The 25,104-nt window shown below is 37.6% G+C and overlaps 3 protein-coding genes across 6 annotated transcripts in view; 1 reads left to right on the top strand and 2 right to left on the bottom strand.

Annotated features, from left to right (window-relative positions):
• Nucleotides 1-1,927: 1,927 nt before the first annotated feature.
• acad8 (acyl-CoA dehydrogenase family, member 8) lies at nucleotides 1,928-13,520 on the bottom strand. Of its 2 annotated transcripts, none has more exons than XM_046862773.1 (11): nucleotides 12,878-13,520; nucleotides 8,283-8,383; nucleotides 7,988-8,157; nucleotides 6,642-6,751; nucleotides 5,394-5,470; nucleotides 5,146-5,283; nucleotides 4,775-4,910; nucleotides 3,652-3,749; nucleotides 3,391-3,543; nucleotides 2,765-2,867; nucleotides 1,928-2,633 (listed from the first exon to the last, which is right to left on the bottom strand). In XM_046862773.1, exons 2-11 carry the CDS (start codon nucleotides 8,313-8,315, stop codon nucleotides 2,578-2,580), a joined length of 1,074 nt encoding a protein of 357 aa, XP_046718729.1. In that variant the 5' UTR covers nucleotides 8,316-8,383; nucleotides 12,878-13,520; the 3' UTR covers nucleotides 1,928-2,577. The 2 variants fall into 2 exon arrangements, with proteins under 2 accessions (XP_046718729.1, XP_046718728.1); XM_046862772.1 differs by lacking the exon at nucleotides 12,878-13,520 and adding an exon at nucleotides 10,264-10,432.
• thyn1 (thymocyte nuclear protein 1) lies at nucleotides 11,320-19,240 on the top strand. 3 transcript variants are annotated; one of them, XM_046862792.1, is made up of 7 exons: nucleotides 11,321-11,700; nucleotides 11,778-11,929; nucleotides 12,015-12,083; nucleotides 15,345-15,437; nucleotides 15,521-15,616; nucleotides 16,899-17,049; nucleotides 18,706-19,240. In XM_046862792.1, exons 1-7 carry the CDS (start codon nucleotides 11,652-11,654, stop codon nucleotides 18,750-18,752), a joined length of 657 nt encoding a protein of 218 aa, XP_046718748.1. In that variant the 5' UTR covers nucleotides 11,321-11,651; the 3' UTR covers nucleotides 18,753-19,240. The 3 variants fall into 3 exon arrangements, with proteins under 3 accessions (XP_046718750.1, XP_046718749.1, XP_046718748.1); XM_046862794.1 differs by lacking the exon at nucleotides 12,015-12,083 and having other exon boundaries at nucleotides 11,320-11,700; XM_046862793.1 differs by lacking the exon at nucleotides 15,345-15,437 and having other exon boundaries at nucleotides 11,320-11,700; nucleotides 15,494-15,616.
• Nucleotides 19,241-21,813: 2,573 nt separating this feature from the next.
• Nucleotides 21,814-25,104, bottom strand: part of vps26b (VPS26, retromer complex component B) — a 4,768-nt gene continuing 1,477 nt past the window's right edge. Inside the window, exons 3-6 of the mRNA XM_046862784.1 lie at nucleotides 23,860-24,024; nucleotides 23,611-23,786; nucleotides 22,749-22,891; nucleotides 21,814-22,654 (exon numbers count right to left, since the gene is read on the bottom strand). Of these exons, the coding sequence (XP_046718740.1) occupies nucleotides 22,529-22,654; nucleotides 22,749-22,891; nucleotides 23,611-23,786; nucleotides 23,860-24,024 (610 nt within the window). The 3' untranslated portion in view covers nucleotides 21,814-22,528. The remainder of the gene's footprint in view (nucleotides 22,655-22,748; nucleotides 22,892-23,610; nucleotides 23,787-23,859; nucleotides 24,025-25,104) is intronic.

The following is a 25,104-nucleotide window of genomic DNA, read 5'->3' as shown; positions in this document are numbered from 1 at the left end:
GGGTCCACATCTGCCCCATGCAAACTCTCCACTGGTGTCCCTCAAGGCTCAGTACTTGGTCCCCTACTTTCCTTTTCATATCCTCCCATCGGTTTTCTTACCATGTCGATGATACTCAACTTATCTTTTCTTTTTCTCTCTCAAATACCAAATCTTACGCTCAGAACTCGGTGGACATATCTTCGTGGATGAGTGCTTATCAACTAAAACTCAACCCCAGCAAAACAGAACTGCTGGTCACCCCTAGTGATTTATCTCCATTTCAGGATCTCAGAATAACTCTTCATAACTCTCTGCTCTCCCCTTTTAGTCACTGTTTGCAACCTTGGAGTAATGATGGACAAACAACTGTACTTCTCCTCACATGTTGCTAATGTGGCTTGTTCTTGATGATTCTTTCTCTACTTCAGAAGGATTCGACAATTTCTGTCCACACAGGCTGCTCAGGTGCTTGTCAGTCTCGTCATCTTCAAACTGGACTACTGCAACTCTCTGCTGGCAGGTTTAACTCTCCTATCCATCCAATGCAAATGATCCAAAACGCAGCTGCACCACTTGTGTTCAACCTGCCCAAGTTCTCCCACACCACCCCACTGCTGCACTCCTTCCACTGGCCAAAAATGGACCAGCACCCTCTTACTTTAGAGACATCATCACACCTCGCACTGCAACACGCTGCCTGAGATCCCCCAGCACTGCACGACTGGTACCACCTTCTCTCAGGGTAAGAGGAAAGTATACTCCAATGCTCTTCTCTGTTCTGGCACCAGGGTGGTGGGATGAACTTCCCCTAGATGTATGAACAGCGGAGTCATAGGCGATCTTCAAGCGAAGGGTAAAGCCCCACCTCTTCCTTAAACACTTAAACCAGCTTTTTCCAAGTTTGCTTTGTTAAAAAAATTTAATTAAATAAAAAACCCTCTAAAGAGTTGTAGGCTGATTTATCTTAAGTTGTAATCTAGCGTACCAGTGTAGATTAATTCATTGATAGAGATTCAAAGCACATTTGTACGTCGATTGTACGTCAAGGACAAGGGCGTCTGATAAATGCCACAAATGTAAATGAAAAATGTAAGAAATATTATTTTGTTTCTTTGAAGGTTTTTACTATTAAGGACCAGATGATTTTTACACAAATTACAAATAATTTTGTTCTATAACTGTGCACTTTATGGTCAAACATTACAATTGTAAGATTAGGAAATTCATTATTCATTGATGTGAGAGACTTGTGTGTAGAACTGTTCATAAGAAAATTGCAGCCCAAAGCTGGTTTCTAAATGGTACCAATGGTGTAAAGTATTTGGTGTAAAGGAAATGTACTTTGTTACTTTACTTAAGTAATTTTCGGGATATTGTCTTGATTGTCAAAGATATAAACAACTTTTACACAACTACATTTAATTAATTAATACATGTTCTTTTTTTACTCTACTTTATTTTAATTGCCAGTGAACATTAACAAACTAAATGTACTGTAGTTACGTAGCTTTTTCGCATATCTATACTTCACTGAAATATTTCTGTTCGGAGAGGCTTTTACTTTAACTTCCCTACATTTTAAAATCTAATATCTTACGTTTAACTTTACATATGCGAAATCAGTCGTTGCTATTTATTTATGAGTGAATAAAAACGTAACTGGTCACCAATCAGGGTCGAGCTCATGCTCGGTTTTGAACTTGTTTTGATTGCCGTTGGCAGTTGAGGAAGAATAGATAAAATTACTACAGTAAAAGTAAAAATGCTCCTTTTAAAATTTTACTTAAGTAAAAGTACAAAACTACCCAAGGTACTATTTATTACAGCTATTATGTCCTTTTATCTTATTTGTCTCAAGAAACTTCCTTAATCAACTGTTAATGTGAAAAAAAACGCTGTTACTCTTAGCACAACAATCTATTAATAGACACTGATTGACAAAGAATGATGTGTTTATTAATAAAGTGTTTATTATCTATTGAAATTATCATGAGCCTAAAACCTTTTCATATGCCGCACATATCTAATAAACATTTTATTTTCTTTGTGGTTTTGACACCTCAGAAAGTCGTGAAATAACTATAGTGTTTTTTTTTTGTTCACAATGACTGCACATCCCTTCTACAAAAGATTTGGAAAGTAGCCTACTGAATGCTCCAACCACCTGGGTGAATTTCTTCACGGGAAATTTGTTATGTAAAGAGCAGTTTACGTAACCGTGACTATACAACAAAAATTTTTTTACATACATTATATGGACCAAAGTATTGGGACACCTGACTTTTCCTGTCACATGTGATTCGTCCCAAAACTGTTAGCAGAACGTTAGAAGTACACGGTTGTATAGAATGTCTTTGGGTGCCTGGTGACCTGAGCTCTAAACTCAACTCAATTAAACGCCTTTAATGCAAAACATTAAATAGGGACTAAAAGTGAACTGGGATGTTTGGAACGCACATGGTCAGGTCTGTATAGCGCATCTCTAATAACGATCAGCATGATTCCGTCGAGCTTCACTCCTTACGCGAGTCGTTGCCGATTAGTGCCTTCTACTGTAACAGAGTTCATGATGGGCTCAAAGTCCGGATTTCAGGATCAAGACTCGGTCAGTAAATTTCTGGAAATGATCATCCTCATCACTTCATTGGTTCCTAAAAGAAAGAGAGTGTTGAAACTATGAGGCTGAAGGCGAATACATGAGCAATAAGCAAATGCATACACGCGCACAAGATCTGAAGTTTTTTTTTAACGCTACAAACTGTGTTTTGTGTCACAGACTTGCCTTCTAGTATCTGATGCACTCGGATATCACGAACGAACTGTTGAACCGCGTAGTCCTTGAGGTAGCCGTATCCCCCGTGCATCTGCAGAGCCTGGTTACATATCTGAACGCACAGGAGGAAAGAGAAACCGTCACTGTGGATATCAAACACTCCTATTGTGTTCAGTAATTCAGCTCCGATGGACTTCATATGGTGAAACATTGATGTGTCTCTCAAAAACCAGAAATGACTAGTTGTTTAAAAACTTATGACTATACATTTTTAAAAATAAATAAATGACACTTTAATTGGATCAAAATTTACATTTAAATTGAAATGTATATCAACTATGATCTTTGGAAACTTTGGAGTTAAAATGCAATTCCAAAGCAATTCCAAAGTTTCCATAAATGTTATTTTGCTGGTATACCAGCAAAATAACATTTATAGAAATATAAACACAAAAACCCACTGTTTAAAGTATTATGGGGATTTTCCTGATGATGGACGAGCTACACAAACAAATCATTTGTTTGACTTTCACGAAAATCCTAAATTTCTTTTTTTTTTACAAAATGTTATACACAACAATCTGAACATTTCAATTTTCCAAGAAACTGCTATCATTTCCTAATTAGGGACTCACAGCAAAGCATTCATCAGTGGCAAAGAGCTTTGCCATGGAGCAGAGTGCCACTGCGTCTGGTCTGTTCTCCTGCAGAGCAACAGCCGCCTGACGTACCATCAACCGAGATGCTACCAGCTTCGTGGCCATTTCAGCGAGCTTAAACTGCAGGAACTGAGCACAGAACAAAACCCAATGTAGAAATAACAAGCAGCAAAAACTGCACTAATACATCGTGCGTAAAGACAATGTTCAAACTTGGTTCACATCTGGACTCTTCACCTGGCTGTTGGCGAGGGGTTCCCCGAACTGTTTGCGCACACGGATGTGATCTCGGGCCAGCAGGACGGACGCGTGAGCAGCTCCTAGAGAGCAGGAAGCTGTGGATTCAACAGACAGTAAACTTACTGACAAAGTTTGTGTAGATTTTGAGACATTATAAAGGTTTAATAAACAAATAAAGTCAAGAAGCTTTAATTGTCATTTCTACCATATATGGCTGACGCAGTACACAGTGAAACGAGACAAGGTTCCTCCAGAACCCTGGTGCCACATAAAACAACATAAAGCTGCATAACAGAACACAGAGCAAGGACCAAGTGTCCTCGCCACATAAAGTGCATCGTGTGCAAACGAGTGCAAACAAACAGCATAAGACAGTGTGGGACAGATACACAAAATACAAAATAGCACCGACCAGTAACCTATTGTATACTCTGATACAGCGGTAGCAACAGTCGAGAGGTGCATGCAAAAAAACAGCATGTACACAGTAGAATATGATCAAATATAAATAAATAATAAATGGTGGTGAAATGGATTGAGATGAGTAACGAGTGTGTGTTGATATTGATATTAAGAGGATGCTCAGAACGCGCCTTGTTCAAACGTCTATGTGTACTATTTTTCAAATTCACACCATGTGCACAACTGCAGAGCGACTTTATACGCGTCTGTTGCAAATGTCAATGTACAGAAATGCACACACACACACAACTTTTTTATAATCAACTCAAAACCAATAAACATTTTACACCTTATTTTAAAGTAACAAACCACAAAGAATATCTTAATGCGAAATGGAATTATAATTTTTTAAAAGTCATATTTGCCTTTTAACCAAAAAAATGTATCTCAAAAGCCTGAAAGAGTTGAAAATCTGCATTGAGGCAGATACACAAGTAAACTGACTCGGAGTAGCGGAACTATAAAATCTGAACTTTGCTTATGCCAGATCAGACTTGAATGTTTGTTTTTACTCTTACTGGAATAATATTTCAGAATATAATGTATACTTTTACTCTGAAGTACTGAAACTGTGTTCTTTGTCTATCGCTGCTAACAAATAGCAGGACGTGCAAGGCTAAAGTGGTGAACATGTGGCACTATTTGTCTCCTATCTCACCAATGTTGATTCTGCCACCATTAAGGCCAAGCATGGCAATGTTGAAGCCCTGTCCCTCTACTCCCAAACGATTCGTCAACGGAACTGCACAGTCTTCAAATATCACTGCTCTCGTGGGCTGCGAGTTCCAACCGACCTGCCGAACACAAGCAGCTGCATTGAGAGTCATATTACTGCCCTCTAGTGGTTTAGCTGTGTAGCATTTACAGAGCGCAAACACTGCCAACAAGTTCAAAGTGAACTACTGCTTTTAAAATCATTAACAACTCCCATATCACTAATGATCTTAATCATCATTTAGGAAGATGGTTCATTAGAATTTTCACAAAAAAAAAAAAACACAAAAGAAAAGAGAAGAAAAGGCTTCTTACCTTTTTCTCCTTTTTACCAAAACTGAGTCCTGGAGTTCCCTTCTCCACCACCAGGCAGGAGATGCCTTTGGGGCCCTTCCCACCGGTACGGCACATCACTACATACACATCTGTGTCCCCTCCGCCACTGATGAAGGCCTGATAGGGAAAATAAGTGCACACTCACATGAACAGTATCCACACACACTGTACAAACTTTCAACATTAGTGTTTACAGAATGATGACCTTCTGAAGGTTCACTCGGTACCTTAGAGCCATTCAGAATGTAATGGTCTCCTTGCAGCTTTGCGCTGGTCAACAGCGACGCTGCGTCACTTCCACTCCCTCAAAGAGAAGAAATCATGTTTCAGTAGCTGGAAAACAACTCGATAAAGTGAAGAACACTGACTTTCAAAAAGGTTTTCTAATACAATTCTAATACAAACTACACTATATGGACAAAAACTTTCAAGCCATAGGAGGTTCTTGTCCAATCTATAACCACAAAGCACACAGTTGTATAGGAGGTCTTTGGATGCGGTAGCATCACATTTTCCCTTTACTTGAACTACGAACATGTTCCAGAATGACAATGTCCATGTGCACACAGCCAGTTCCACAAAGGTATGGTTTACATGGGTTGGAATGGAAGACCTTGAGTGGCCTGCTATAGTACAGTGAACTCAATCGGATTGAACACATCTGGGATGAATTGGAACGCTGACTGCACCCCAGGACTCCTCAGCCTACATCAGTACCAGACTTTACTTACACCCTTGTGGCTGAACGAGCACAAATCTCCACAAGCGCATTCTAAAACATCTACCCAGGAGACTATTATAACAGCAAATGGGGACTAAATGTGGAATGCGATGCAGGTGTCCACAAACATTTGTCCTTATAATGCATCATATATTTATATATTTAAACATCTGCAACACCTGATGCAGCTAATCAAGGAAAGCCGAACTGTACAGAGATGTTACCTTCTTCCCAATTGGCTGAACGATTAAAAGAGTCATAATTTTGGGCTCGCCCTAATTTCCATTTCCATATTTACAAATAATTTGGTCAATTTTTGTACTCGGATCAAGAAAACAGGCTGTGCGGTTCCTGTGGGACTTGTATGGGATCTACGGGGATGCTCTTGCCTGTCAATCCAAGCTTCATTAGGCTTCACTAGGCAGTCTCGTGTATGAAAAAGAAGTCATTGCACTCCTTCCAGTGGTTTCAAATGATCTGTTGCAACACAAGCAGCAGTTATAATAATTTTATTATTAATAATATTTTTTTAAAAGTCTGTTGAATATTTACACCTCAGAGAGGAAACAAGGTTGTGGAACTGTTTTAAAAGACGAACTGTTTGGTGATATCGGCTGTAAGTATGCCAGGTGCCCTCATCATGGCAGCAGAACCTTCACACATTGAGTCTAGAGCTCATCTTATATAAATCAGATTCTATGATCAACTCTGAGCAGGACTTGAAAGCCATAATGTATACACAGACACCTCGTACCAGGCTCAGTCAGGCAGTAGGACGCAAACTTCTCCATGGAGCAGAGATCGGGACAGTACTTCTCTCTCTGCTCATTATTGCCGAACTTGTCGATCATCCAGGCGCACATACTGTAAAACACACACACAACAAACGTGCGTTCAGCTCACACAGGGAAGGCAAAGCTGTTAGATATAGTGTGTAGAAAACCAAGTAATCCATTGGTAGATATTGTGTCAGGGCTTTGCAAGAAAATATAATTCCGTACATCGTGCATTAGAGCGCAGATATTTTACAAGTCTGACTAAACCGTGACTGGAAGAAGTCATCAGGCAGTCATCATAAAGACTTTGCAGACGAGAACGTAACCAAACAGAATAAAAAAAATTGTCCACTATTATTAATATGTATGGCTCTATCCGAAACTATAATGATATTATAAAGGAAAAAGACTGATGGTGTTTCAGCTTTGGCTGAATTTGGAGTAGGAGTTGTTGACGAGTCAGAAAACGTAATAGCTGGAAGTGTTTGTGTAGTTTCTTGTCATTTCTCTATTTCAAATTTGGATCCATTAGAGAAAAACGTTTATAAAAACAGCCCTTACAGTAAATCTGCTCAGCCCAGTTGCTTATTTATTGTAGCAAGCATGCTACCACTCTCTATCTCAGGGTAAAAAAATTAATAAATAAAAATAATGCACAAATTACATAATATACAGTGCAACCTGGATACTCGGGGGGTTACGTTTTATGACCCCTCGCGAGTAACAATAAATCGCGAGGTTTTGACTCTCCTTTTGATGGTTATTAGGAATTGTACATGTACTGTAGTGTAAACTCGACAGAAATTGTGAATTACTTGTCATAAATGTTTTATTTACTACTTTAAATAAAAATAAAAGATTTTATCAAACTTTGTCATTTAGTAGTACAAAAACTCTTGAAATGTTACTCTGAACTTTCGAGCCCCTCGCGGCTTCTCGCGAACTGTCAGATTTTCCGCGAGTTACTCGTAGTCCAGTTCGGAATGAAAAGTGGCGAACTATCGAGGTCGCGAGTGTCAAGGTCGCCAGTATCGAGGTTCCACTGTATACACAGAGACTAACGATAATTACATACAGCACAGGGAGAGTTTGGTTTTCTCCACACGGTATTTGTTTTTCTATTTATATGCATGAACATAATTCAGCAGCATGTACATATGTAAGTATTTACAGTATAATTACTGCAGATACTAAAAGAAAACAAAGAAACCAATAGAATTTGCTGTCTGAATTTGGTTCACACACAGCCCTGACCTTCTCGATAACATCGTGTGTAGCTTCAAACAGAGAAGTACCAGCAGTAAACCTTTACACTCCTACTGACTTATGAATGCTGATATAGGCAGTGGTGCTCGCGCAGCCGGTGGACAGCGCTTCAAATATAATGGACGTATCGAGGCGAGACAGTCCCGAGCCTCCGACATCCGGCTGCACGTAAATTCCCCCAAACCCGAGCTGGGCAGCTTTTCTCATGGTTTCCACAGGAAAGATTTCCTTTAGGAAAAAATAAACAGCAGCATGACATGGGTTTTATAAAAGCACGACTGCAGGCGATTTAATGGAATCGGGAAGAAAAAAAAAAACAAAAAAAAAACAAAAAAAAAAAAACAGTCGCTTACTTTCTCGTCCCATTGTGCCATGTGTGGTGCCATTTCATTGGCGGCGAAATCGAACGCCACTTTCTGGAACTCTTTTTGCTCATCTGAGAGACCTAGAGAAGCTGGAGAGAGACATATCTGGTCAGTTTTTATGAAAGAAACAACAGTTTGGGCTGATACTATTATTATTCATTATATATACAGTGTTTATTATTATACAGATTTTTCACCACCACTGTCCCCTTTTCAAATCGATTAAATTTTATTCATAAAGCACTTTTAACAATAGACATTGTCCAGAGCAGCTTTACAGAGATAAAGAGATTATAAAGTTGGATTGTATAAGTGTTTATAAGTTTGTTCTTGCAATGGCAGGGAAAATAAAATCCCTGGAATGACATAAGGATAGAAGCTTGAGAGGATCCAGACTCGAACAGGAACCCAGCTTCATCTGGGTGGCACCAAATATCCATTCATTATAGATGATCATTGTTGAGGTGTACTGTTCAGTGATGAACTGTTCAAGCAAACTGCGGTTGTAAGCCTTTTGTAGCAGACTGTTGAGATGAATTACAGTCGAGATCCATCCTCATAATTCATGTACTGCTCAGAAACTTCATGGGTCTTTAGTCTGTGCAACCATCTCCTTGTGTTGTGCAGTTCACACAAGCACTTTACGCAGTGTCCTAATTAGTTCATGTTTTCATTTGTACTGGTTTATGTAGCACCTTGGTCCTGGTGGAATGTTGTTTTGGCTTCATTGTGTACTTATTATTCAACCGCAAGTCCAAAAAAACTGGGACGCTGTGCAAAATGTACGTCTTTGCAATTTTACTTTTGTAGATGCAGATTTGCACAGATTGGTGAACCTCTGCCCATCTTTACGTCAGAGAGACTCTGACTCTCTAAGATGCTCTTTTTATACCCAATCATGTTACTGAAATGTTGCCAATTAACCACATTAGTTGAAAAACGTACTTTCAACCCTTTCGTTGCCTCTGTCCCAACTTTTTTGAGACGTGTTCCTGCTGGCAATCTCAAAATGACCTATTTTTTTCTTGTGGTACATTTTCTCAGTTTGAACATTTGATATGTTTATGTTCTTTGTTATGTTTAGAGTCTTTTTTAATTGTACATGCTCACGCTGCATGCAGGTATGAAGGTGAACCCCCGCACTTTCAAAGACACTTTCAAAGACGGAGAAAGGGGAATCAGGCAACAGGGGAAAAGTGCTACTGCATCCGAGACTACAACATACGCCAGAAATAATTGATTACCTGTAGTGTCTCTGGCAACCCACAGTGATAAACAGCCTCTGGGTCACTCACACACACTATATTACTGAATCGCTCTCTCTTTCTCACACACACACACACACACACACACACACACACACACTATTACTAAATGTCTCTCTCTCTCTCTCTCTCTCTCTCTCTCTCACACACACACACACACACACTATTACTAAATGTTTCTCTGTCTGTCTCTCCCTCACTCACACACACACACACACACACACACACACACACACACACACATTTACTAAATGTGTCTCTCACACTCACTCACACTATTACTAAATGTATGTCTGTCAGTCTCACTCACATACACACACACACACACACACACACACAAACTCTATTACTAAATATTTCTCACTCTCTCTCTCTCTCTCTCTCTCTCTCACACACACACACACACACACACTTTTCTCTCTCTCTCTCTCTCTCTCTCTATTACTAAATATTTTTCACTCACTCATATATATATATACACACACACACATACATATATATATATATATATATATATATATATATTATATACTAATATAATATAGAGCTATAGAGAGATGTAACTAAATATTTCTTACTCACACACAAGGTTATTACGTCACTAACCCGAGCCCAGTTTCTCAGAGGTCACGTGTGAATCCAGAACGAGGACAGAAGCGCATTATCAGCCCCAAAGCTCTTTATCACAGGCACGTTTTACTTACGATCAATGCAAGCTGCGATTCCTCTTCTCGGCACTGTACTAAATATTAAACGGTTACTTCTGCGAATGGTGCAGGAGGCAGAGCGAACACACTGCCACAGAGACACCGCGGCCGCCATGTTCATTCTCAGAATGCTTATTACTCCGGGTTGCCAGATCCACGCACAGATATCAGCAAAACTTTCATTCGAAGATCAGGCCTAAACAACTATATAATAAAGTACCAACATTCACAATCAGCTTACTTCACGAATAAAATAAAATACTATACTATAAAATAAAATACTATAAAATAAAACAATATATTGTTAAACCATGTTACTGAATTATTTCACTAAAATCCTCCAAAATAGTTTTTATATATTCTAATATACAGTACTTTTAAAAAAATGTATCTATAATATACTGTATATATTGCATAGCTGTAATAGCTATGAAGGCTATAAACTGTAACACAATCATATAGAAGTATGAAGGATTTTTCTTTTTCTTTTGTGTTAGAAAATTTGCATGACTTGAACTACTATATCTATTATATATATATATATATATATATATATATATATATATATATATATATATATATATATATATATATATTAGCTTTAACATTGCTGACAACCACAAACGTTTCACAGGAAAAAAAAAAACTACAGAACAAATAACCACCAGAATCTTGAAACACAATAGAAATATTTCAGTATAAATTTATATATTTTGTGGTTCAGTTAATTTTAATGAGGAATTAAATAGACTACTATTTATTAAAGCACTATAACCCTTTTACTTGATTTCATTCTTAATCATTTAAAAATAAAAAAAATCCATCTCTGCATATATATATATATATATATATATATATATATATATATATATATATATATATATATATATATATATATATACAGAATTTGTATGTAACTTACAAATAAACAAACAAATAATTTAATAAAATAAAATAAAATATACAATCAGCACCCTGCAGCTGCGTGTGTGGCAACCTGATCATATAGGCGACACTATGTGCTCCTGGGTCTGTTTAAAAGAAGGTGCATTTAAGAACGTCAAGTATGCGCTTCATTTGTTCATAATTGGAAAATGGCATTTTATATGAAACAGTTTTTATCAAATAATGTTTGACTAGACATAATTAATGGATTTTATACTCATAATCTATGCTCATGTGTTGTAAAAATTAATTAATTTATGTTTACAATTAAATGACAATTCATTTTGCGCATTTAAGAAGCAACACGCGTTCACAAGCGTTAGTTAGCTGACTTACAGCACTGTAGGGAAGAACTGAGATGTGCGCAGTTCACTTCCTTTAAGAAAAGTTCTGGCTGGTTTTTATTCATGATCCATAATTTTTGCACTTCTGTATAAAACATGGCGCCTAAAAAAAGGTCTCGAGGTAATGCGAGGTCCAATAAGCAAAGTAAGTAGCATTGTTGTATGTTTTGTTGCCATGTGTAGACACTGTAATGGTGCTTAATTTCGATCAAATCCTTAAAGATTTATCTGAGGTTGAAGATGGTGAAGGAGGATCTGGGAAAAAGTCTGAGTCCCAGAATAGCAGGAGTTCATCTTTAGAGAAACCTGCCTACACCAACTGGCTGATGAAATCTGAACCTGAGAGCAGGGTGGAGAACGGAGTGGATGTGAAGGTAACACAGGGGGCAGGAGGTCCTTATGGAATTTCATCTTCATCCACTCTAGTTTTAACCGTCTTCCCAAAATAATGGATTTCAGTTTGGGATTGAGGACCTGAAAGCTTGCCCGAATCAAACATCCTGCTGGGATGGAGTGAGGAATTATCAGGTAAAGGTGATGAGATGCCTAATATCTGATCAGTCATCTAAAATTGAACGTGAAGTTCTAATGTTATTTCATGCATTCTGATGTATTTACATTTTTAAAAAGTTGGATTCCCATGTTAAGAGATTTGGATCGTATAAGTTTCGGAAAGTCTTTTTTTTCAAGCATGGCCCTTCATGACGTCATGAAGGGTGGAATTCCTTTTATAATAAGCACATTGCAAACCGGAGCAAGAGCACACCATCACCATGCTTCATTCGGTTACGGAATTTATCAGCAGAGGTGCACAGGACTCGAGAAGAACTTTCTTCAAAGAAGTGTGTTTTTAGATGTGAGGGAAGGAGAACCTTGTTCAGTATAGGTCAAGCAGTAGTGGATTTTACTGATAGCTAGGTTAGATTGTACTTGTCGAAAACCGATTAGTCAACTTATGGGTACTGAATAATAAAAGGAAAACACTCCATGTAAAATAGCACTGAACTTTATTACAAAAAAAAAAAAAACAGTACTGAATCATGGAATTGTGCTCAAAAAAAAAATTATTAATGTTAATTATATTAATAAATATAATAAGATAATTAATAAATATAGCGATATCAGTCTTGCATGCAAAAACAAACAGTCTGTGATTCGCCTCTAGAGGGTACTCTCGTAACATTTTCAACTGCTCCAGCAAAGAACGCTACCCGGAAAAACTATCGGTATGGATTTTTGCCCGATAGTTCGAGCGATTGGCAATTGATGCCGAATAATCGTTAAACCGATGAAACGTTCAACCTCTTTTATTCAGTACTTACCAAATAGACACGTCCAGCCGTAGTCGTTGTTGCTGCTGTTGTTCTTGATGTTCAGTTTCAAACTCTATCCGATTCTGGAACAAATATGTATGGCTGGATCTGATAGTTAGCTGTAGATAAAGCTGTGTCTTTCTTTTATAAATCTGCTAAATCTAAACATTTTTGGAGATATAAATGAGGTAATACTACTCTATAGGTAGTCACGATTAACATGAGATTGGCTGAAACTGTGCGTATTAAATTCCCTTTAAACCAGCTCTCATCTACTTGAATCTTTCAGTCTTCTTCCCTTCCTGTTTCAGTAAGCAATGACGCATTCTCTGACGGTCATCAACATTTTGATACATTGACGTTGGTCATTTTCCCAGTAGCATGCCTGACCGAGACGTTCATCTTATCCCACAGGGATTTTGCCAACACGTTACAGCTTTTGTATCGATTTAAGAATGACATTGTACTTTTAATCCATTTATAGCTCCACCTGCAAAGCAAGTTAGTTCATGTTATAAACAGTCATGTCCTCACCTGCCACTTTTTTCTCCCTGTTTCTGAATCTTGATGGTAACAAGACAAAAAACACATCTTGTCATATAACTATGAAGCTCAGAAGGTCCTGTCTAAAGCTGTGCTACTGCTCTTACACTGGAGACTTCTTTTATATTTTTTTTTTTGTTTTTTTTTTTTATCTGTCTATGTGGAGCATTCCATTTACGGGTTTCCCTATAGAAAGTGGCTTCGCAGGCAAAATTTGCTGTCCAGCTGAGCAATCATATTTAATTGTGGTGTGGTAGGAGAAGTGCAAATCAAAACACTATTTGCAGAACAAAGGGCAGAAATATGTAGCAAAAAGTAGGATATAAGCTCACATGATCCTTTTCTTCCAAATGTAAACCAGTAATAAAAAAATCTGCACTATGGAGAAATGTAATGAAATAGTTTACATTTGTTAGACCCCATGTACACCTGATAATCACACCTGATAACTCTGCTGTTTTAATACTCCTCATTCTTCTGGAAAGGCTTTTCACTACATTTTGGAGTGTGGCTATGAGGATGTTCATTCATACACAAAAGCATTAGTAAACACAGGTACTGACGATGTGGGAGAAGGTCTGGGGGTAGCAGTCAGCATTTCAATTAATTCCGATGGTGTTCAACTTCAACCTGTGCAAACCTTCATGGAGCTCATTGTGATGATAGAAAATGCTCAAGTCTTTTAGTGAAGGGAAATTGTAAAGCTCCAGCATATAAACATTATATACAGTTGTGTGCAGTTTAGGGCCCAACCACATATGGGTGTGATGGTCAGATCATCCAGTTTCAAGGAATTTTACTTCGACATTAAGAAGATTATCGCTCCTATTTTCAAATGATATTTGTTTTAAATATAAATTACGAGGATGAGCTCTATTGAACAAATGTTACTAGGCGAGTGATAAACTTAACGAATGTATGTCAAAACAGGATTGGAATCCAGCATGCATGCTCAGTAGGGGAGTAAACGTACACAAAACTTACAATTCGGTACGTACCTCTGTTTTTCAAGTCACGTTTCTGTTCAATTTAATTAAATATTTTTATTAATGTAATTTTTTATTATTATTAACATTAGTGAACATCGACAGTTTAATTTTTAAAACAATAAATAAAATGTTACTTTATAAAATTATAAAACTAAAATAGAATAAATCAAATGAATGAATTTCTGTTTTTAGGATATTGATTCAATTGAGTCATCGACTCGATTCCTCCAAAATAAAATTGATTAAATACAATCGTAAAAATGGATTCATAGTTTACATTTGTTAGACCCTATTTGGATAATGCAGACGTGTATATAAGCGTGTGTGCGTTTTACATTTAATATACAATTTTCTAAAGATATGTTCTACTTAACTGTTCTACTTATTTCAGAATACTTTATTTCAGAAAACGTCTTCATACCTTCCAGCCTTCATTTATTCACTCCCACGATATGTGGAATTGTCAGGATTTTCTCCTTTTAAGAGAAATCCTTAAAGCCAGATATGAAATGCTAAAGAATCCGTATCGCTAGCCTAGCCGATTGCAGGAGGTGGCGTGATTTTGCGCATTCGCAATACAAAATCAGAGTTTCAGAACGCGAAGTTTCAGGATTGAGCAGTCACAGTGACACTGCGCTAACTCTTTTCTCTTTTTTCTAACTCTTTCTAACTCTTTTCTTTTTTATACCCCTGGCATTGATTTCAAGTTTAATAATAATAAAAACAGTAACACTACACAACAGTGCAAAGTTCTTGGGGGAACTCCGGTTTTAACTGTTTCACACGTAAAAAGAACTGCATTCTGTACACGTGCACACAGAACCGAAAGCCCGAAAAAAGTTTGCTACGAAATACATGTACTGTTACACCCAATATAGTCAGTAAAATAAATGACAACAAAATCACACTATTTGTTGAAATGTGACTCTTTTGGTGACTTCCAGGCTCGTAATTTCATGAGGGATATGAAAGTGGGTCAGCAGGCTTTCTTTTACCACAGCAACTGTAAAGAGCCTGGAATAGCAGGAATTATAAAGGTGAGCATAGTAACCCAGGTTGAAGATACACAAGAAATACTTGTTTTTTTTTTTAGATCACCTCAATGTCATTGATGTTCCAGATCGTAAAGGAAGCGTACGTTGACCATACTCAGTTCGACAAGAAAGACGTGCATTACGATCCTTCCAGCAAACCTGAAAACCCTAAGTGGAGTATGGTAGGGTCCATCAACATCGATGCAAATCACTTTTATGGAATATGTACATGTACTGCCCATATTGATGTGACCTAATGGTGATGGTATTTCCAATACGTTTACACCTGAATTGTTTCATTCCTGTAATATCACAGCAATTTTGGCATAATTAGATTAGATTAGATTCAACTGTTTTGTCATTGTGTAAAATACATGTACAGAGCTAATGAAATACTGTTAGCATCTAAACAGAAGTGCATAAGTGGCCTATTTACAGTAAATAGATAGCAGTGAGATAAGGGTATGGGGTCCATATGTACAGGGGTGGGGGGGAATAATGTACAGAAGGTGCTGTAGGTAATAATATATGTGTATATATAGTTATATACAATATACTGTGCAAAGATGTCAGGAGATAACATGCTCAAATGGCACGATATAGTTATGTATAAGTATGAATGTTGTATGATACAGTATATACAGAATAAATATGGCTGGAATATACAGATAAACAAGATATGGATGGTGCAAAAATGGTAACAAATAAGACATTGAGACTGTTTATGTTGAGATTTTTTTTAAAAAGATATCTCTTGACTATCCGATTTGAGAAAACACGAGCTAAACCTGGAGGCTTTTTCTAACAATTCAAGTTAAACACTTGAAACACCAAATCAACATGCATTTAAAAACTTCTCACGTTTTTTTTTCTGACGTTCCCACCTTTAGAAAGGGGTGGATTTTCAAGCCCAAACTGTTCTTAATCAACAAGTAAAAAGTATATTTAGGGACTAAGCACCATTTGAGTCACAGACATGCTACAACTATTGCCTAATCACGCCTACCCAGATTTGTCAGTGCACCTAGTCATTTCTGTTACACAAGCACACTTCCTGTTTGACGGCTTTGCCTTTCAGATCCGATTGCCCCTACGGCTAAACCGTTTGGACTACTCCAAATTACTTGGAAGATGACGTGTGCCAAATTCAGGGACGACTCAATAAAATTTGTAAAAGAAGTGAATAAACAGTTTAAAAAAATCAGAGATGGCGGAAAATCTAATTAGGAATTTTTACGGCATAGGATGCGTTGACTTTGTTTTAACTTGGAATCCCGGGATACTTCGAATTTAAATTCTAGACCAATTTTTAAGACCAAACTTGATCCAATAGTGGAGCTAGAACATTGGTAACACTTGGTCCACTGGGACTTGAACCTCCAACCTTCTGATTAGTAACCCAGAACCTTAACTACTGTTAATAAACATTAATACATGCAAGTGTTGATTGATGCCTGTGTGTAGGTTGATGTCCAGTTTGAAAGGATGACCAGGCGCTTCATTCCCTTGACTGAGCTGAAGAAATATCACCTGAAGCACAAGGGCAGTGGAGGAGCTCTCAGTAACACGGCCCTATTCACCAGAGCTCGGCTTTCAGTGCAGCCTTTAACTGCAGGTCTCTCTCTTACACACACACACACACACACACACACGCACACACGCACACAAAGACAGGGTTTACTACCTTTAATGTCCTTTCACTGTGGTTACTAAACATGGCTATATTTACTGTTAAGCCTATGTTTAACATTGATACCCGAAAGAGTGATTTACACACACACACACACACACACACACACACACAAACCACTTGTCTTGCTATTGTGTTCTTATTGTTGTGGTCTTTCTTTGGTGCATGTCAGTGAAGTCTTTCAGGTCTTTCAACTTGCAGAGTTTGCATGGAAATAAAAGTCCTCAGACTTCTACTTGGATTTTTTTCATGTATAACCAGTGCACTTAGTTTATACACAATTGTCTTTGTGCTTATAAGTGTGAACAGAAATGATTTATTTAAATGACTAAACCAAGATGTTTATTTATTTATTTATTATCAGGATGTCAGATTTGCTAAGCCATGCAAGGCCTTCCTGAAGTACGTCCATCTTACATTTACAACACTGGTTCGCTAGATTACAAACTTCAGATACCAACAGCCTAAGACTCTGTTGAGAGGATTTTTTTTTCTTTTTAAACAAATATAAACAAAGACGAAGCAAACTGGGAAAAGTGCTAGTTTAAGTGCCATCATCTCCCTCGATTTGAGGAGTTTCGAGACAGTTTTCAGAGCGATAATCAGTGTGTAGTCATGTGTGTGTGTAATATATATATATATATATATATATAATATATATATATAAAAATAAAAGCGATGTATTGGTACACAAAATTCACGGTTCGATACGTATCTCTGTTTTTAACGGTTCAAATTCGGTACTTTTAGGGAAAAGAAATGCAAAACATGAAATTGCTTCTTTTTTTTATTTTTTTGCGGTTTATTTTTATTAAGATTTGTGATCAACATTTTAAAACTATTTGAAAAAACTCCCTGCTCAGTTAATTAATATATAAAAATAAAATAAAATCTAATTAATGCAAAACACTATTATATTGATTCAATTGAATAGTCAATTAAATTGGCACAAATGAAATTGATTAAATAAAATGTAATATATGGAGAAATGTAATGAAATAGTTTACATTTGTCAAGACCCCATCTGGGAAATACAGATTGTGTTTAGGTTTTTTTATTTATTTAATATTTAATTTTTAAAATATGTTCTATTATTTCAGCATACTTTAACAAATGTCTTCCTTCCTTCATTCATTCACTCCCTCTATGTGGAATTGACAGGATTTTCTCATTTTGAGAAAGATTCTTGAAGCTGGACACAAAACATTTTCATGTTTTCAAAACAAATGTATTTCCGGTTCGGAGCGAGTAGCCACAGTAACACTGCGTTAACTCTAGTTTCATGTGTTTTTTTTTTTTTTTTTTAATACCGCTGGCATTGATGTGTATGTTTTCAAGTTTAATGATTTAAAAAAAAAAATGCAAAGTTTCTTTTAATGGAGTATTACATGTATATATTTTATGCCTATCCATATAATTTATCTACACATATTTAAAGTTTAATGTTGAAAGCTGTGAGTGTAAATATGAAGTAAATATACAGTGTATACACACTACTATAAATACATTAGAAAACAAAGTGTCCAAATTTTCAAAGAATCTCACATGTAATCCTAATTAGTGTTGTTTTTTTCCTTTCAGAGGAATTTGACTTTGTCTTGAGTTTGGAAGACACAGACCCCCTATGAGGACAAAATCATCTATTATATGCTTATATATGATACATAATAATCCAATCCCTGTATTAATTTGTTAATAAAATGTTTTGTGTTAAAGGAAAAATCAAGGTAACCATAGTGTAATTTGTTGTATGTTCATTTTATAGATGTATTATATTATCAAAATACTTTTCGAATGAATTAAACATCAAATCATGAAGTTATCAGACCACACCGTGCTTTTTTAAAACGAGGAACAAATTGATCCCGGAGTTTATTTCGAGTGTGGCTGCTTATCCAAGTGTTTATTGTGCAAAAGTGCTTTCCATCGTCACAAAACACAACAGAACTGCTCAACCTGAGATGAGACATGAGGAGCTCAGAGTAACACCAATCAGAAATATGACCCTTGGTTCACCTGTCATTCCTAATGCAATGTGTCAATATATTATATTTGGATTTAAGCAATCACATAGTATCACAGATAAAAAAAATAAATAAAAAAAAAATAAACATTATTTTGTAATTGTTTGAGTTGTTTCCTCTTAGTAATGCTGCGTTTCAACATCACTCTGAAATAGGAAGTCGGAGCATTTTGTATTCTTAAACAATAAAAAAGAGGATTTTACTTGTCACATGCACACTGATCAGTCATACAATTGACATTGTAACATTATGACTGGTGAAGTGAATAACACTGATTATCTCTTCATCGTGGCAAAATGGGTAAAAAGCGTAAGGATTTGAGCAATTGTGATGTCTAGATGACTGGGGCAGAGCATCTCCAAAACTGCAGCTCTTGTGGGATGTTCCCAATCTGCAATGGTCACAATCTATCAGAAGTGGTCCAAGGAGGAAACTGTGGTTGCAGTGTGGACTGCAGTTTAAATTGCTGAAGAAGTTAATGCTTGAGGGGGTTATGACTATTTTGGCACCAAAAGGGGACCAACACAATATTAGGCAGGTGGTCATAATGTTATGACTCATCGTTGTACATTACAGCACAGTGTAATACTTTCTTCACATTTCTCAGCTTGTTGGGAAGCTACAATCAGTGGATCAGAGACTTATATCCACTGAGCTTCCATTCCCCTACAATGTCCCATACTTATTTATTAGTATATAGATATATATACACTATGTATATAGTCGTGTATATGTAATTGTATCATCAATGATACACAATTTTGCAAACAAATGCCTATTTTTACTGATGTGAATACAGAAGCCATGTTGATCTGACATCACTTGCTCAACTAAACATTCAGGAGTCCGTCTAATATATTCGAGAAGGAGTTTCCAAAACGAAATAGTCTTTGGTTTTTCCAAGTCAGAGGTCCGATTGTGGGTTTTATTCGAATGTTGCTTTTCTGTGTTCCTTATTCCAACACTACAAAATAATATTGTGTATAAACCAATTACAAATAAAAACAAAAACGACTGCGTATAAAGCGACATTCGACACCGACGCGAAACACATTTTCTCCGTTGTTTACTAGAAGCTCACAAACACTCAAACATTAAACATAATCAGTATTCATCCTCCGCTTCTGAATGGAATAATATAAAACGTGATTTGTCTAAATGCATATACAGAAATAGAATTCTAGTTAAAAGTCATTAATGTGGAGATTTGAAATAGAAAACTGTTGTAGCCCTGCACGTTCTTATTCATATTCAACAGATTTGTAACAAAATGTACATGTTTAAAAATTGAGCACCTGGAGGTTGGATGATATAAAACAAAAGTTTTGGGACACCTGACTTGACCCGTCTTACAGTACGTGGTTGTACCCCAAACTGTAACCGCAAAGGTTGGAGGCACACAATTAAACAGAATGACTTTGAATGCAGTATCATTACATTTTCCATTCACTTGAACTAAGACCCAAACCTGTTCCAGCATGATGTGTCCCAAAGTGCACAAAGCCAGCACCATGAAGTTATGGCTTACACGAGCTGCTATAGAGCTCTAATCTCATTTCAACCGAACACCTTTGGGATGAATTGGAAAGCTGACTGCACCCCAGTCCTCCTCGCCCTACATCAGTACCTGTTTTTACTAATGCTCTTGTAGCCGAATGAGCACAAATCTACGTAAAGCACAGAAAATGAACATGAACATCTTCCCAGAAGAGTGGAGGTTATTATGAGAGGAAATGGGGGCTAAATGTGGAATGTGATGTTGAAAAAGCACATACAAATCTAATGGTCAGGTGTCCACAAACTTTTGTCCGTATTGTATGTGTGTGTATAGAGCGAGAGAGAGACACAGTATCTCACAAAAAGTGAGTACACCCCTCACATTTCAGCCACCATGGTAGTATATCTTCTCAAGGGACAATACTGCAGAAATGATGGATATATTTTAGTCAATGTGCAGTTTGTATAGCAGTACAGATTTACTGTCCTCTGAAAACAACTCAACATACAGCCATTTTTGTCTAAATAGCTGCCAACAAAATAGAGTACACCCTAAGTGAGAACAGTTGCTTAACCATGCAAAGCCACACGTCCTATTTATCATGTTTATGTTTTTGTCTGCTTGACAGGACCATACAGTTTGTGTATCTTGTATTAGAGCAGTTAAAAGTTAATGCTTTGAGTGCAATTCTCTCATTCTGACGACTGGATGTTCAACATAGCACCTCATGGTAAAGACTATCTGAGGATTTGAGAATTACATTTGTGTTCTGAAGCTGGCTCACAAGAAAGCCCACAAACATTTAGCTGGAAACAACCTGTCTAAGAGCATTACCAATTGGAACCATGCCCTGTTCACTGATGATGATGAACATAAACTCGTTCGGCTCATTTGGTGTCCAGCATTTGTGACAACGCCCTGGTGAGAAGAAAATTATGTCTTGTCTACAGTCAAGCATGGTGGTGGTAGCATCACAGTCTGGGGCTGCATGAGTGCTGCTGGTACTGGGGAGCTGCGGTTCATTGAGGACAAGCGACGACTGAAGTCCTACCTCTGCCCGAAACACTTAAATTAGCACTTTCCAAGTTTGTAGAATTCTAGGGTTATATTTATATTAAGTTTGTAACCTGGCGTACCAGTATAGATTTATTTATTACTAGAAATTTTTAAGCATTTTGTACGTCGCTCTGAATAAGGGCGTTTGCTAAATGCCACAAATGTAAATGTAAATTGAGGGAAACATGGATTCCAACATGTACTGTGACATTCTGAAGCAGAACATGATGCCCTCTCTTCAGAATCTTGGCCCGAACAGTAGTTTTCCAACATAATAAAGACCTCAAACACACCGCCAAGATAACAACTGCCTTGCTGAGGAAGTTGAAGGTGATGGAGTGGACAAGTATGTTTTCAGACCTGAACACTATTGAGCACCTGTGGAGCATCCTCAAGAGGAAAGTAGAGAAGCGGCATGTATCTAACATCCAGCAGGTCTGTGATGTCATTATGGAGGAGTGGAAGAGGATCCCAGCAACAACCTGTGCAGCTCTGGTGAATTTCATGCCCAGGAGGATTAAGGCAGTGCTGGAGAACAGTGGTGCTCACACAAAATATAGACACTTTGAACACAGTTTCCACATGTTCACTTAGAGTGTAATCACCTTTGTTGTCAGTTATTTAGACAATAATGGCTGTATGTTGAGTTATTTTTAGATTACAGTAAATCTATACTGCTATACAAGCTGCACACTGACTACTCTAAAATATATCTAACTATCATTTCTACAGTCTTGTCCCTTGAGAAAATACTAAAATGGTTGCTGAGGGGGTGAGGGGTGTACTCACTTTTGTAAGATACTATATACATATATATAGCTTCCAATTAACTGTTGTCCTCTTTGACGGAAGCTCTTTTGTCTTTTGATCCCTCGAATCTCTGAGCAGCTATACTGGCCTGTTGGGACATACTCCTCCTTACGATGTCTCCTTTCCTCCACAGCGTGATTTCCTTTAGTGGAAAACACATTTTATTGAATAGACCGGATGTTTTATACACTGTACAACCTGCATACGATTAGCAAGCTGCAAAAATGATACCGTACCTGCTGTTTGAAGTAGCGTCTCTCCTCCTCGTCGATCAGGACTAGGTTCAGGTAATATCGCACGGAAAACTTCTTATTGATGTCTCTCATGGTGGGTGTCAGCTCGTAGCCAGCGAGAAATAACCGGATGGGGATGGATTCGCCTGTGGAAAACATAAAAAAAAAAAAAAGAATACACCGATCAGATATAACATTATGACATTAAAACATTATGACAGGTGAAGTGAACAACACCGATCATCTCTTTAGCATAGCACCTGATAGTGGGTGGGATATTATTAGGCAGAAAGTGAACATTTTGTCCTCAAAGTTGACGTGTTAGAAGCAGGAAAAATGGGCAAGCGTAAGGATTTGAGCTAGTTTGACAAATTGTGATGGCTGGACGACTGAATAAGAGCGTCTCCAAAACTGCAGCTCTTGTGGGATGTTCCTGGTCTGCAGTGGTCAGTGTTTATCAGAAGTGGTCCAAGGAAGGAACAGTGGTGAACCGGCGACAGGGTCAGGGGTGTTTTGGCAGCAAAAGGGGACCAATACAATATTAGGCAGGTGGTCATAATGCTATGCCTGGTTGGTGTATAATTATTACCTTTCTAAACAGATTCAACATCCAGGTCGGCTGTCTGAAACTATCCCGTTTCCCATATAAATATTTAAATGTAAAACATTTCCCCTTACTTTTTGTTAGAAATGTACAAAAGAAAAAAAATGGCAACTTCCTGTTTGTCGAATGAGCAGCAGAAAAACTCACACTTCAATAAAGTGTGTATCATTGTGTATTAGTTGAAAAGATCCTAATTTGGCCATATGAAGGATTTGCCAGCTCTTTAACAAAAAATCGAAAGTAAATCCGTCTTTGCTTTACCTTTCACCGGCGCTCCGTCCATTATCTCGTATTTGGCGATGGTTTCGTTTCCGTGATACACGCTGGGCCCCGTGCCTGTCGTCTCTCGCTTGATGATATTCACCTCCATGTGCTTTATTTTTATCCGCACCAGGAGGAAGTAGATCTTCCCCACGATCACGTCTTTCAAGTGATATCTACGCACAACATGGATTTGATCGGTCGAACGGTATGAACAGCTACGAGGGAATTCGAAGAGCTGCCACTTACTTGGATTTGTTGTACTCAAACTCGATATGCAGACAGTCTTCGATGCCGACCTCCATCTTGATAGAGGTGTTTAACTCGGGATACGTGCAAAGCGTGTGCACTAGGATGTCCGTTTCCTTGGTGATGTCGTTCAGTCTGCGGCTTATGGTCGCACGGAGGAAGTACCTGCGGGCAGCCAAAAGCAAACACTGGTGGGTGAACTGAAAACAAATGCTTTGTGATTCTGCAGTGATTCTTCCTGTATGCATGCAAACATTTTATATTTATACAGGTTAAAGAAAGAAAGAAAAAAAAAGATCAATGGATTTAATTCTTAACCATAAACCTGAGGCTACATCTACACTAATCCGTTTTCACTTTCGTTTGCAATCGTTTATAATACAATTTTGTGTTCACTTGAACCTGCTCCAGAATGGCAATGCCCCTGTGCACAAAGCGAGCTCCGTGACGTTATGCTTTACATGGGTTGGAGAGGAAGATCTTGAGTGGCCTGCTATAGAGCTCTGACCTCAACCCTACTGAAGACCTTTGGGATGAATTAGAACACTGACTGCACCCCAGTTCTCTACAATAAATGCTCTACGAGCTAGTGGAACATCTTCCCAGAAGAGTGAAAGGAATTAGAAGAGCAAATTGGAACCATCTCAGTGTGGACTCAAGGCCAAAACGCAGAAAAATATTTTCGATTTAAAAGGTATTCATGTGGCCATGGCCAGAGGTGCCATTGCTCTTCATGTTCACTTGGTAAAATAGCTGGTGTTTTGAGGGATGTCGGAGGGTGCAGTTCTGCATCTGTGTGGATGTGGCCAGATGTGCAGCAGACTTACTCTAACTGGTAGTTTTTTTTTTCTGTACTTGATCAGAGTATTTTCATTTAGAAATTTTTTTGGGGCAATTTCAGGAAAACATGCCATTCCTAGCTACTTTGAAGTAAGGACATAAACTGTGTTTAATGAGAACCTGCGGCAAGACCACGAGCATAACCCCATGTGTCTGTAACAACAAAGATCTGTCTCTTATAAAAGGTATGATGCCTAGAAGAATGAAATTCAATATTAGAACAAAGTTCCAAATTTTCACACCATGTATTTTATTTCTGAACAAAAAATGAGCAGATTTTATATATTTCTTTAACTCAAGCACAGGAATTGTGTACTTCACCCCACTCCACTGGTTTGTATATTTTGTTCTTTACATAATGTGAGGTATAATCTCTAAATGTGTGTGTGTGTGTGTGTGTGTGTG

This window comes from Silurus meridionalis, chromosome 12 (assembly GCF_014805685.1).
Source record: "Silurus meridionalis isolate SWU-2019-XX chromosome 12, ASM1480568v1, whole genome shotgun sequence".
NCBI lineage: Eukaryota > Metazoa > Chordata > Actinopteri > Siluriformes > Siluridae > Silurus > Silurus meridionalis.
The sequence above is the reverse complement of the archived record's forward strand: the minus strand, read 5'-3'. Positions and strand labels throughout refer to the sequence as shown.

Coding starts and splice junctions, on each gene's coding strand:
- acad8 (XM_046862772.1), bottom strand. CDS start 10,387: ATGAACATGGCGGCCGCGGTGTCTCTGTGGCAGTGTGTTCGCTCTGCC. Junction 8,158..8,282: donor TGGCACAATGGGACGAGAAA/GTAAGCGACTGT, acceptor TTTTTCCTAAAG/GAAATCTTTCCTGTGGAAAC. Junction 6,752..7,987: donor GCCTATATCAGCATTCATAA/GTCAGTAGGAGT, acceptor TGTGTTTTACAG/TATGTGCGCCTGGATGATCG.
- thyn1 (XM_046862792.1), top strand. CDS start 11,652: ATGGCGCCTAAAAAAAGGTCTCGAGGTAATGCGAGGTCCAATAAGCAA. Junction 15,438..15,520: donor GAATAGCAGGAATTATAAAG/GTGAGCATAGTA, acceptor TTGATGTTCCAG/ATCGTAAAGGAAGCGTACGT. Junction 17,050..18,705: donor AGTGCAGCCTTTAACTGCAG/GTCTCTCTCTTA, acceptor TTTTCCTTTCAG/AGGAATTTGACTTTGTCTTG.